The sequence below is a fragment of the Impatiens glandulifera genome, chromosome 1 (assembly GCF_907164915.1).
Source record: "Impatiens glandulifera chromosome 1, dImpGla2.1, whole genome shotgun sequence".
Taxonomy (NCBI): domain Eukaryota; kingdom Viridiplantae; phylum Streptophyta; class Magnoliopsida; order Ericales; family Balsaminaceae; genus Impatiens; species Impatiens glandulifera.
In genome coordinates, this window is record NC_061862.1 from 16,302,493 (window position 1) to 16,317,413 (window position 14,921).

Consider the following 14,921-nt stretch of genomic DNA (forward strand, 5'->3'; position numbering starts at 1 on the left):
ATTTATAATTGGGGAAATACCATAAATATTGTTATTCATACCTAAATGTCAAAAGTAAATGATTTCAAAAAGGAAATCAAACATTTTATAAACATTTAGAATCCAATTTTAAGTCAAACAAAATAATATTAACAAAACTCATGAATCTTCTTGTTTGTAAACCATTCTAGTACACTATGACACAAACAGGTGGTCAAACACAACAATCTCAAAAATACTCAATAATCTTTTTGTTCTTAATCGTTCTAGCACTATGAGAGATGAATCAAATTAAACAGATAAAATAAAAGTGAATGAAACAGAGAACAACGCAAACAATAACAATAATAAATGAAGAGTATAAGAAAAATTGTTAGAGAAAGGAAGATGAAATATTACGATGATGGGAGATGAATTAATAGGGAGATAAAATATTACCTGTGAGAGAACGGGAGATGAATTAATTCTTTGAGATATAATGTTAAACATTAGTTATTGAGAGTTAATGTTGATGGCATTTTAGCGGGAGAAGGAACTCATTTGGCGGGATAGGAAGAGATGAAAGAGAAATAATAATATTTTATGTCTTGCCGATGCTACAGTATAAATTAAATATGGAGAAAGATTGTTCATCATCTCCAAAAAGATTTGAGGATACAGAACCTGATAAAGTCTAAATTCATTCATTTGTTGGTATTCTATCTTTATTTTAAAGATAGTGAATGATATACAGAATTTGGTACAACTGCCCTTAGAAGCTTGAATGAGAATCAAGAACACCGAACAAAGTTGAGGCAATACTCATTGGCAATGGGCAATAACAGAACAATATAGACGATTTCAGAAATTAGGTTTATGATGGGTTGAAAGTAATGAATAAAAATTGGGATGAACATGAAAATTTTGAAGAGAAAAAAAAATGTAACCGCAATATGTTCAGTGCTAATTTAATGTTAATTATTTTAAAAAAACAATTATTTATTATAAATATTATTTACATATAAATAAAATAAACACAACTAGTATGTATCCCGTGCATTTGCACGAATAATAATATAAAAAATATTGAAAAAAATATTACGGTAAAATTTTTATTTGCGAGTCAACCCACAATCCGACCCAAGTATCCATTTATTCTCACATATATCCAAATTAACCATAGCTTCAACCCGGCAATCCGGACACTTTAAAAATTAAGCATCATTATATATATATAGATTCGTTAGTTAAAAAGTTGAACTTATATTGTTAAAATGTCACGCGTTTATCAAATTTTAGGTTAAATTTAAAATATAAAGTGTTATTAGTCTAGTTGGTTAAAAGGTTGTACTTGTTTTGTTAGGTTGCAAGTTTGAACTATAACTATAACATTTTTAATTTTATTTTTAACCGTTTTAAGTTTATAGGCGGGTCAACGCACAATCCGACCCAAGTATTTATTTACTCTCACATATATCCAAATTAACCACAGCTCTCGACCCGGCAATCCGGACACTTTAAAGCATCATTATATATATATATATATAGATAGACTAGGGAGGTAAAATTATTTATTTTATTAAAATTTATTGTGTGACTTTTCAAAGTATTTATCATTACAATTATATCTTAAATACTTCATTTAATTTCTTATTTATTCTTCACTCCAAACATTGTCATAAATACACTACACTACAACTTTAATTTTTTTTATATTTCAAAAAAAATATTTTTTTACATAAATTTTCTAACTTCAACTTTTATTTTAACTAGCATGTATCCCGTGCATTTGCACGAGTAATAATATAAAAAATCGTGAGAAAAATATTACGGTAAAAATGTTTATGGACGGATCAACCCATAATCCAACCCAAGTATCCATTTACTCTCACATATATATTCAAATTAATCACAACTCTCGACCCGGCAATCCGGACACTTTAAAAATTAAGCATCATTATATATATATATATATATATTAGTTAGTTAAAAATGTTGAACTTATATTGTTAAAATATCCCGCGTTCATCAAATTTAGTGTTGAATTTAAAATATAAAGTGTTATTAGTCTAGTTGGTTAAAGGGTTATATCAATCTGACCCAAATATCCATTTAGTTTCACATATATATCCAAATTAACCACAACTCTCGACCCGGCAATCCGGACACTTTAAAAATTAAGCATCATTTTATATATATATATATATATATATATATATATATATATATATATATATATAACTTGTCTCTTATCCTTCTTCATATTCAATCTCTAATTATTTTTCAATTTTCATTCTATTTTTTCTCCACTATAATTTATCTTTAATAAGATCTACAAAAATAAGTATATAGGTAATTAATATTTTTATTTAAATTTTTAACATTTTCAATATTACTAATTTTAAAATTATTTATTAAAGTTGGTTATTTTTTCTTCAATCTTTATAATCTTATAAGTTTATTAATCGGATAATGTGTTACCCATCGGGGATCGGGTATCCGACGAATTGGAGATGGAGATAAATCGAAGTACAAATATTCATTGATTCGGGATCGAATAGTGAAATAAAAATCGGGTTCGGCTTCACTACCCGTCAGGTAGGGTACCCGTTACCATCTCTAAACACAACCTAAAAAATAAAATAATAATAATTAAACCAATTAAAAACTATGATTTATTTTATCAAATAAATAAAATTTTCAAATAATCTATAACATCAGATATTTCGATTTCAGGCTTAGACCGACCCTCAAGCCCATTTTTGGTATGGGCCTGGCCCAAAACACCATATTATTTGAATATATGCTCAAATTTGATATAGGCAAATCCAGATTATTCAGAAAGGTAATGATCCTATGTATTTAAGGAGTTTTTAAGTAAAAATATTTAAAGAGTAAGTTAGAAATAGGTAATGATTGAATAGTTATTTTAGTTAATAATTATAAAAATAATAATAATAATAATAATAATAAAACCACATGACAAAATTTTAACAGTTATTTTTTTTTACCAACTTAGGAGAGTTCTTTATTAATATTAAGCATATAAACAAAAAATTTGGATAAATTTAAGAAAAGATCCAAGATGAATAAAAATATTCTTCTCATATATATATATATATATATATATATAATTAAAATGAGAATTGGGTTCTATAGTAATTTTAATATATTTTGTATTCAAAATAATTGATATATAATATTAAAAATAAAATTAAAAAAATGTAATATAATCGTTAAATAACATTTTAGTTAAGTTTAAATTCTCTAAATAATATTTTTGTTTTGACATGTTAATATGACCTCAAATTTTGAAGCGTCCACCAAAGGGAAATTTGAGGAAATGACTCTAAAGAGGGGTCAAATAGCCGATGGTGAGGGCTGATAATTTTAATAGCGCTGGTGATCCCCAATTTTTTTAATGACCATTATACTCCTGCGTCACGCACCCTCCAGCTGCGTGACGCACCCTAAACCATATAAAGTCATAATTTTTTTTTCATTTTCGATTCATTTTCTCTCTTCCATGTCTTCCCCGTCTTCTCCGTCGTGAACCCTAATGGTGGCGGAGAAGACTTTCTCTTCTTTTTCATCGCCGAAGAGCCAATCGAAGAGGCACCGTCGACCATTCCACCATATTCAATGGCCTATAGCTGCGAAGAACTTCCAACGGAGACGAGTTTGCACAGCGCGGAGGATTTTGAACAAATTGACATTTCATTCGACCATTCCACTATATTCGTTTATATTTTGTGTTTATTTCGTGATTGTTTGTGTTGATTTCCTATACAGTTTGTGTTGATTTTCTTTACAGAACGTTCCCCATTGATTCGCCCTGATTCGTTGAATGCAGGTTATTTGTTTGGTAGGATGTGTCACGTAGGATGCGTCAAGATGGATGCATCAAGTCGGATGCGTCAAGATGGATGCGTCAATATGGATGCGTCAAGTCGGATGCGTCAAGTCGGATGCGTCAAGTCTAATGCGTCAAGTCGGATGCGTCAAGTAGGATGTGTCAAGTAGGATACAATGCATCACATTTATTTTTATTTTATATAAAAACCCAAATAAGCCTCGACCACTATTCATGCTCTCTCTCTCTCGCACCCGACGACGCACCTGCCTCGACGACGCACCTGCCTCGACATCTCTTCCTGCTCGTTTTCGTTTTCGTCTTCGTCTTCTCGTTCATTCATTGACTTCATCAGGTTAGTTTTAGTTATGTTGGTTTATGTTATGGTTTAGGGTTGCGTCTTGCTTGGAAATGGTTCATGCATGATTTATGCTCATGTTAGGTTTTAGGGTTGGTTGCTTCTTGCTTGCAAATGGTTCATTCATGGTTTATGTTAGGGTTTAGGGTTGCTTCATGTTTGCAAATGGTTCATGCATGTTTTATGTTAGGGTTTAGGGTTGCTTCTTGCTTTCAAATGGTTCATGCATGGTTTATGTTAGGGTTTAGGGTAGGTTGCTTCTTGCTTGCAAATGATTCATGCATGGTTTATGGGTTGGGTTGCGTCTTGCGGTTACGTCACTCAGTTTTGTCACGCAGTTGCGTCACGCAGGTTGCGTAACGCAGGTGACAGTTGTTTCTAGCTATTTTGACGGTTGCTTTTCTTCTCGTTTGTTTATATTTGTTGTGAAAGGTTTTCACAAACATTGTTGTTTTTGTTTTTCCTTTTGTAGATGGCAGACTTCACGGTTTATGATTTTCCTGGTAGGATTTCATTGAAATATGTCCTAGCCCTGAAAAAAGTATCTGATAGGTTTGAAGCGCTGGATCTTATGGAGAGAGCTCTAAATTCCCAATTTCAGTATTTATTGAAAGGAGTCCCAGACTTGTTGTTCTCAAGGACAATTTTACATCAGTTGCTGCTTCGGAAGGTTAAGGCCAATTTGAATAGGGTGATTTTCAACTTGAATGGGGAGGAATATACTTTTGGTATGAAAGAGTACGCATTGATTACAGGCCTCAACTTCGACAGATTGCCTATATACAAAGATGAATGCCGAGGTTGTCCACCATTGCTGATTAAATATTTCAAAAGGAATACGTCAATTCGAATGCAGGAGTTGGAATCTATTTTTATGAAATGCACCGATAAAGAAGACGCATGGAAGATCGGGTTGATCTGCTTGATTAACCAGTACCTCTTCTCATATGACCCAAAACGGATTTTAAATCTCAAAATCATTCATATGGTTGAAGATGTTGAAGATTTCCTCCGATTTCCATGGGGAAAGTTGTCCTTTAGATTCACCATGAGGGGTCTTGACCAGGACATGAAACACCACAGGTCCGTATATATGTCCAGGAAAGGGAGTGGAGTTACTAGTTCTTTTTCTTATAACGTTTATGGGTTTGTACTAGCACTACAAGTGTGGAGCTATGAGGTTATTCAAAACTTTGTCCCTAAATTCGCCACAAGGAAGAATGTTAATGGCCCTTTTCGCCCAAGGATACTATTGTATCAATCCAAAAGGAATAACACATTTCAGGAGGTACAATCTGCCTTTAATAGCTCTGTATTTTCTAAGATGGAAAAGTCCTCCACGGAGACGAGTTTGTACAGTGGGGAGGATTTTGAACAAATTGACAATTCATTCGATTATTTGTTTGAGGGAGTTACTGATGGGGGGAGAAAGAGAAAGGCTGATGAAGATCAAGATCAAGATGTTGATGAAGATGTTGATGAAGAACCTACTACTGTCCAACCTTCCAAGAGGAAGAGGAAGGTTGAATATGATTATATATCCCCCCAGCAAAGCAGCCACCAAGCGTCGTAGCCTGCGTCACATGAGTCCCCCATCCGCAACTTCAACACGTTCATCATCACCGGCACCTGCACCTGCACCGGCACCGGCATCTCCTGTTCAGATAAAGGATGCCGAAGTGATAAAGAAGGATGTCGAAGAGATAAAGAAAGATTTCGAAGAGATGAAGAGAGACATAAGAGACATCAAATTGAATCAACAAAACTACTTTATTCTGTTAGAAAAGATGATTCTCAGTCTAAGCAACCAGTTCGCCAACCATGTCGCCAACCAGGTAATTCGCCAACCTTTGAGCTTTCTGTTTTTTACTACTTTATGTCTGACGCATCTTGGTTATTGTTTGGTTCTGTTTGGTTGCTTCTTGATGCATCTTGCGTGACGCAGCTGCTTGACGCATCTTGCGTGACGCAGCTGCTTGACGCATCTTGCGTGACGCAGCTGCTTGACGCAACTGCGTGACGCATCCTGAATATAAATTCTTTTCAATTTTATAGCAGGAGGAAAAGGTGAATGACATTGGTCTGAATGACATTCGTGACGAAGAAGGGGAAAAGGAGAATGACATTGGTCTGAATGACATTCGTGATGAAGAAGAGGAGGAAAAGGAGAATGACATTGGTCTGAATGACATTCTCGATGAAGAAGAGTAGCAAAAGGAGAATGAGAAGGTTAATAATGGAGCCATTTTACAGGACAGTGTTGAATTGGAGCAGAAGAAGATTGAGAATGAGAATGAGAACGTTGTTGAGGATCCGCCGATAGAGAACATTCTTCAAGAGGCAGTGAATGAGAATGAGAAGGTTGTTGAGGATCTGCTGATAGAGAACATTCTTCAAGAGGCAGTGAATGAGAATGAGAAGGTTGTTGAGGATCCGATTGACAACCTTGTTGAAGATCCTATTGAGAACCTTGTTGAAGATCCTATTGATCCTATTGAAGGGGAGAACAAAGAAGAAGGGGAGAACAAAGAAGAAGGGGAGAAGAAAAAAGAAGTGGAGAAGAAAGAAGAAGTGGAGAAGAAAGAAGAAGTGGAGAAGTCAGTGAAGAGAAAGCCTATACAGAAGACTTTTCAGAAGAAGGTGGGGAAGAAGAAAGAGGAAAATGATGAAGATGAACTGAAAATAATTAATACTTCTCCTCCTCTTCCTAAGAAAGACATATTGGTCACGAGAAGGAATAGGAGGCCGGAGAATGATCCAGATTTCACCGACCCTAATATGAAACTACCCAAGTTAAAAGATCCTATCACCGTCAATCCATTTCTAAAATATGACGATCAACTTCTTCATCAATTGAAAACATGGCTTAAAGATCCAAACACTGACGGCACAAAAATTGAGCTCCATACTACGTTAGGTGATAAGGACTTATTTCGCCGAGTGCTAAAAAAGTTCAACTGGCTGCAAGATGATGTAAGTAATATTCATGTTAGAATAATTTCACAATTGCAGATTGTATTTTGAATGTTTTTCTCTCGTGTAGGAAATCGATGCAGGCTGCTTCATTCTGAGAAGAAAAATCTTGGCTATATCCAAAGACATATAAGAAGAACTTCTTTATTGGAGATTGTTGGCTCCACACCAGGTTCACTGCTGGTTACCCTGAATTTAAGGAAAGTCGTATTGAGTATGACATTGAAAACTTTTTCGAATACTTCTTGGCCAATGAAAACAACTTTATGAATAGTTGGAAAGTATGCGATGATATATATATTCCCTTGAACATCAAAGACGTCCACTGGATACTTTGTGTTGTCCGTCTACAGCAATGGCGCGTAGACGTATATGACTGCGATCCTGGATGTTATGCTGATCTTGATGAATTTGTGCTACCGATGTGCGAAATGATTCCGGTTATATTTGACAAGGCATTGCCTCATGAAGATAAACAAATATTTCCGCTGCTTAACCCTAATTCCGTTTTGCCATACACAAGACTTCCAGAGTCAGAAGTCCCCAAAGCAACTAAGAGTGGAGATTGTGGTGTCTTTGTACTAATGTATATAGAGTACTTGACTGCAAACTTGAATCTAGCAGAAGTGACCTCACATGAGATGAAAGCTTGGAGAGAAAAGTGGGCGGTGAGGTTATTTCATGGACTTGTAGATCCATAGGTTATTTATGAAACTTTTGTACTGATATCAAATTTTTGTAATGTTAATCCCAAACCTTTGTAATATGGTTGATTTAATGATATGAAACGTTGTTGATGTTATATATGTTATTGTAATAGGTTCTGCACTAATGTAAACCATGTTACATAATTATTTTAATGCCTTAAGTTACACAGTTATACAAACCATGTCTAATGTAATAGGTTCTGCACTAATGTAAACCATGTTACACAATTATTTTAATGCCTTAAGTTACACAGTTGCGTAATGCAGTTGCGTAACGCAGTTGCGTAACGCAACTGCGTCACGTAGTGAAAACCTTTAGCAGTTATCTGAATGCACCTTGTCCATGTATTACATCAGCCAGCTAACACCAGAAAATGAGTCTACAAAAACACCAGAAAACAACATTGACTGAATGCAAAGACAACATTAATAAGTCTACAAAAACACTAGAAAACAACATTGACTAAATCCTTGAAACAATACACTTGACTTGGTAATAAGTCTACAAAAAACAACATTAACACCACAACACAAGACTTGACTTGGTAATAAGTCTACAAAAACAACATTAACACCACAACACAACACTAACAAGTTCATTCTAAGCTAATGGCTCGTACGATTGAGATGATGGCTCGTATAGTTGAGATGATGGCTCGTAGAGTTGAGATGATGATGGCTCGTAGAGTTGAGATGATGATGGCTCATAGAGTTGAGATGATGATGGCTCGTATAGTTGAGATGATGATGGCTCATTCTACTGAGATGATGCTCTTGCTCTTGCAGTAGACGGTGCAGGCATCACTGCTTTGCATGTTGCTCTATTGTGTCCTAGACCTGTCTGTACATGAACTGCATCGTCTCGGGACCTTACGGACCTCACCTTGGGATGTCCTACGTTTAGTTTGTGGCCGACCTATCTTAACCTTGACAGGTGGTTTTAGACACACACATTGTTTGATAATATCGGGAATATCCCAATTCTCTTCATCACAAACCGGATAACATGTCTCCGCATATGCATTCAACCAAGATACAGTTGTATAATACCTATGAGAAGGAAAATAAAACGATTAAAAATAGGTTCAAAACGATTAAATACCTTGAGCATAAGTCGTAAGGAACCACATTCCTGTGACGGGCAGCAGCCAGTGTATGTGTACAAGGAAGACCGGAGACTTCAAATACCCTACAAGTGCAGTCCTTGTCCTTCAAATTGACTTTAAAATGTGCCTCATTATCATGCACATATAACTCAAATCGGTTAAGGGATGATACGGTATAGAATCTGGCTTTCTCAAAACCATCACATAATAACTTTTCATACGTTGGAGATAAAAATTCTTGGTGGTTGGACGTTTTTTCTCTTTTATCATTAAACCATACTTGTAATGTTGTTCTTAAAGACTCGAGCATTGCTGAAATTGGATACTTCCTGGCTTCCCTGCACTGACTATTCAAACTCTCTACATAATTGCTTGTGAATTGATTGTATCGCTTACCGGGGAAATATGCTCTACTCCATCTTTGAAACCCAATTTCTTCCAAATAGGCAGCAATCCTATGATCTTTAACCCTGATCTTGTCAAAAAAAACCTATTAAATTGGGGGATAGTGTACGCACGAGAAGACAAATCAAACTCGACATGACAATTATCAGTTTTGAATTTGACATTAATATTCATCTTTATGTGATATGTGCACGCACCGTGGTCTGCTTCTGGAAAAACAACACACAAGGCATTGGCGATGCTTGGGTTTCTATCGGATACGAAGACGAGATCATCAACTAATCCAATTGCTTCTCTAAGTTTTTGTATAAAATAAGTCCACGAGTTATTATTCTCTGAATCAACAACGCCGAATGCAACAAGATACAGTTGCTCATTGGCATCCAATGCAACAACCACCAATAGTTGACCTCCCACCTTGTGCTTGAGAAAACTTGCATCAACACATAATACGGGACGACAAAAGGCTTTGAAACCCCTAATTGAGAAGCCTAGAGACATGAACATATACTTGAAGTGGCCGAGCTCGTCTATCTGAATATCTGTTATGGTACCCGGATTATTCTTCTCCAACATGTATAGGTATGAAGGCAATTTTCCATAGGAATCCTCTACCGTTCCTCGCACCACCGTTAAAGTCGTTTCCCTTGCCCTCCAAGCCTTATTATAAGTCAAAAACATCCCATAAGCTGACTGCATGTTTCAATTATTTTCTTAGGCAAGTGGTTATGGTGATGGTCCATGTACTTACCCTTAATGCACTGCCCAATAACCCATGCCAGTGTTTGCATTTTTTTTTCGGCCTCGACAAAACTGAGCATGAGTGTTGTCGATTGAATTTCCGAATCTCAAACATCTCGGAAAACTTACTTTTCACAGCACGTAAGCTCCACTTGCATGTCTCATCCATACATTTCACATACCAAAGATGTTTTTGAGACTTTTTCACTTTGAATTCAAAATGATAAGTCATCGCATATTTATATAGCGTCAGTTGAAGTTCTTTTTTAGTATCAAATAACGTACCGACTTCCAATACGGTTTCACTAGTTAACGCCAATGCAAATGAAGGGTCTATCGGTGATACGTTTGTCGGTGATACGTCTGTCGGGTCTGTCGATGGTGTATCCATTGATGGTCTTGCACTAGATGGTGTACCATTGATGGTCTTGCACTAGATGGTGTACCCATTGACGCTCTTGCACTAGACGGTGCACCCATTGACCCTCTTGCACTAGATGGTGTACCCATTGACGCTCTTGCACTAGATGGTGTAGGTATTGACCGGTGCGGCGTGCGTGCAATTGCTGATGCAGGACTAGTAGCTTGGAAGTCACTAACCCGTTCATAATTAAAGTCAATAACCCGTTCATAATTAACGAGTTCATGATGAGCCCGTTCATCTTCTTCTCCTCCTCCTTCATTTTCACTTTCAAATAAAATCTGTTGAGAAACAACTCGAGAAACAACGCCAGGTATAGTTTTTTTAGTAAAGATTGGTAGTGTACTATCTTGACTTGGGTACTTCTCTACTAATGAGACACAAAGTGGTGACGAAGATGACAAACTTCGACCCGATATCAACCGTGATAAATACATGCCCACATCTTTATCTCCCTCAATAACAACAGGGGGAAGTTTTGCAGAAGGATCATACATGACTTTAATCACTAAATCATATGCAGACTTTTGCACGTTAATCGTCTCATAGATTATATCAATTAATTCAGCAAATGTAGTACATTGGGGTATATCCATAGTTTTGCATGATTGTGCAGAGAAAGACCTGGTACCATTGGCTGCAATTTTCCACTCTCCATTGTACACAACAAATACGTCAGCAAATACTTCAGCTACAATTAAAAAAATGATACTATCAATCGAGAAACACCATAACAATGAAATGCAAGTAAATAGCTATAAATGGTATGGGGTGCGTTACGCAGATGCGTAACGCAACTACGTGACGCAACTACGTGACGCAACTACGTGACGCAACTGCATGACGCACCCGAATTCCGCCGCAACGGTGGCATTCACCTACTCAATCCCTAATCACTAAACCCTAACAAACAAAGCGTGAAAAGAGAGAAATAAAGGAAAGAGGAAGAATACCAGTAGCAGCGGACATCTCCTTCGTTGGGATTCCGCCGTCTTCGTCGGGGATCGTCGTCGATGATTGTCCTTTTTAGAGAGAAGGAGGAGAAAGGGAAGTGAAGAAAGAGAACAAGAAAGAAAAAAATGAAAAGAAATGGGAAAACTGAAATTTTTTAATTATATACTAAGGGCATTGTGGACTTTCACAATGCCCTCGGGTGCGTCACGCAACTGGAGGGTGCGTGACGCAATAGGGGCATTTTCGTCAGAAAAAAAATGGGAGTCACCAGCGCTATTAAAATTATCAGCCCTCAACATCGGCTATTTAACCCCTCTTTAGGGTCATTTCCTCAAATTTCCCCACAAAATTGTATTATTTTTTATAAAAGTTTTATATTATAATTAATAAAGTTAATATAGTTTAATTAGTTAAGATATAATAATGTTTACTATGGTTATTTTCTTTACTCAGGTTTATTATTCGGTGAATAGTGTACTTCAAACCAAAAAAATAATATCGAAATGATTTGATACTTCAAAATTAAAGAGAAAATAATTCTTCAATTACAAATGAAATAAAAATGGGAGTCATAATTATGGAAAGGTGAAGCTTATAATAAACCCAACAAACCTATAAAACAAACCTATGAGTTAAGACAGATTAATCTTAAGATAACCCATCTAAAAATAATTAATAAATTTAATAACAAAATTTTCCTAATTTACTAAACAATCATTTATAAATAAAAATATAATTTATATCTTAACGTGAAAATAACCTATTGGCATGATTTATTTGTTAAATTATATTAAAAAAAAAATCAATTATTCTTACGAATAGCTAAGATGATTCTAAACGTCCATGGCTTTGTGGCTCACGTCAGCATTATTGAGGTGATATTAATTTTATATTGGTTAAGTTAATGGGTAAAAAAAATAAACATATAATAATGGGATATTTGTTTATTATTATAATAATATTAATCCAATATTTTATACGTCGTCTTTAATAAAATAAAAAAAAAAAAAAAAAAAGTGTTATCTTCTTCTTTCTACCTTTCTTGCACTTTCCTCAACTTCTCTCTCATCATTTCGCTTTGACATCCATCCATCCATCTTTCTTCTTAAGTTTTCTTCAACATTTCATTCCAAATCCTCAAAATTTCGTGTCTTTTCCGACATATGACTATCAAACCTTCATAATTCTCATCATTCTTACTATTTGTTTCATCATGTCTGAAGAACAGAGCAATTTTCCCAACAACAATTGGAATTCTGCAAATTATGGTGTACAAATCAAATTCAATCAGCTTAATTGTGTTTCCCCATACTTTTACAACCCTAGTTTGGATAATTCATTGGATCAGAACGATCCCTTTGAATCTACACTCAGTTCCATTGTTACTTCTCCAAACGCCGCCGGCAATGGAGGCGGGAAGACCATCGTGCTCAGTGAACTAGTTGATAAATTGGGTGGTTCCATTAGCGGAAACTTGCCAAGGGTTGATCATCATCATCATCAGAATCAGATCAGTGGGAATTTCCAAATTCCAGACAGTAATTTGACTGCCCGTCAAATATCTGTCCCATTTGCAGCCAATTTTTCATGTTTCAACAATAATTTGAGTGGGAATCCACGATTTGGGATGAATGGGAATGAGTTTTCTCATAAATTGGAGGAACCCATAAGCCAATTTGGTAAGATTGGTGGATCCCAAATTGGAGGAGAAGATAGACAGAAATTAGCTACGGAATTTGTTGATTCAAGAGAGGGATCTTCAGTTTCTTATCAGATCTCGGGTGGGGAAAATGGAAATGCCAGAAAGAGGAAATCAGTTGCCATAGGAAAATCACTGGTTAATAAGAACAATTCAAATGGCAAGAGAAACAAGGAGGCAAATGAAGATGATGAAGAAGATGAAGATGCAAAGTCAGAAGCAGCTAATGATAATAAGAGCAATTCAAAGCCTCCTCCAACAGACTTTATTCATGTCAGAGCTCGAAGGGGGCAGGCTACTGACAGCCATAGTCTTGCTGAGAGGGTATGAATTCATCATTCCTCAACAGTTTCTTCAGATTAAGATAAGAAAAAAAACCTTTTCTTTCCTTTATCAATGATCTTCTTCTTTGGGCAGGTCAGGAGAGAAAAACTTAGTGGAAAAATGAAATTCCTGCAAGATCTTGTACCAGGTTGCAATAAGGTAAGTGTTTACCCATCTCCCATTTCATTCCTTTTTTGGAAATTGTAAAATTTAGTAAGCAAATCTCATGAAAACAGGTGACTGGAAAAGCTGTAATGCTAGATGAGATAATAAATTATGTGCAGTCATTACAGAGACAAGTTGAGGTACACCTTTTAAACTTTGTAAATTCTAATAATCCTTTTAAGAAGAAGAAGATCATGATGATGATGATTAACAATCCTGTTTGATCTGTTCTTCCTGTTCTTCCTGCAGTTTCTTTCAATGAAATTGACCACTATTAACCCGAGGATGGATCTAAACTTGGAAAATTTTCTCTCAAAAGATGTAAGTAAATACTGTTTTAATGAAATTATCACAACTGTTCTTCACCAGATCTTCACTTCAATGTCACAGAATCAATTATCAGGATTGCCCCCTTTTGCATATGGATTTCAATATTCAAAAGGATCTGGAGACATTGCTTCTTCTTCTCAGGTGGTTTGTTGTTATTATTATGAATTCTCAATCATAGAACAATCTCTGCAGTTTCATTAACATGTTTATGGGTTGATCTATAGATGACTAGAATTTGGAATGATGATGAAGAAGAACTCCAGGGGGAGAACCTGTTTCAGAATGTTCAATGTGAGTGATAATATATTTCTCTGAAAAAAAGTACATTTGATTTTCATAATGTTAACAAATTATTGTCTCTTGTTTTCAGATTAATTTCTAGATTATTTTAAAGTGATGGGTGGGTTTACTAAACGTGGGCACAACCAAGAACACCCTGAGTTTGATTCTTTAATTAAACATTCAGACTGTAAATTTATTTGGAAGTCATCATAGGAACTTGTGTAAGATAAGATGATAATATGATAATATGCTTCTTTTCTTCAAAAACTAATTATGTACGAATTATTAATAATTTTTTCAAGTTTATTATTTTTGTATTACATTGAATTAGTTTGATTTTAAGTTTAAATTTTAGATTAAAAAAGAGTGATATTATTGTTACTATTCTTTAAATATTATTGTGGGGGTGTCTGATTCGAATCAGGTAAATAAAATTAGTTTGCGAATTAAGAAAGGTTACATGACGATGAAGTTTGAAATAAAAATTAAATTTATGATTTTTTAAAGTTATTTTTTTATTAGAATATGATAGTTGAACGCAAGTTACACATAAGACATTAGGTTGAGGGCACGTCTGGTGTCTCGTTTCATCAGGTTTTGGGACATAATTCTTATTTGGGATCATGTTAATTTTATAAATAATAA

General features: G+C 35.2%; 1 protein-coding gene across 2 annotated transcripts; it reads left to right on the plus strand.

The window, feature by feature from the left end:
• The first annotated feature begins 12,490 nt into the window (after positions 1–12,490).
• LOC124921280 (transcription factor bHLH62-like) lies at positions 12,491–14,593 on the plus strand. 2 transcript variants are annotated; one of them, XM_047461913.1, is made up of 6 exons: positions 12,491–13,499; positions 13,593–13,658; positions 13,736–13,804; positions 13,914–13,985; positions 14,034–14,135; positions 14,219–14,593. In XM_047461913.1, the coding sequence occupies exons 1-6, from the start codon at positions 12,690–12,692 to the stop codon at positions 14,291–14,293; spliced, it is 1,194 nt and encodes a 397-aa protein (XP_047317869.1). In that variant the 5' UTR covers positions 12,491–12,689; the 3' UTR covers positions 14,294–14,593. The 2 variants fall into 2 exon arrangements, with proteins under 2 accessions (XP_047317869.1, XP_047317870.1); XM_047461914.1 differs by having other exon boundaries at positions 12,492–13,499; positions 14,055–14,135.
• Positions 14,594–14,921: the final 328 nt, after the last annotated feature.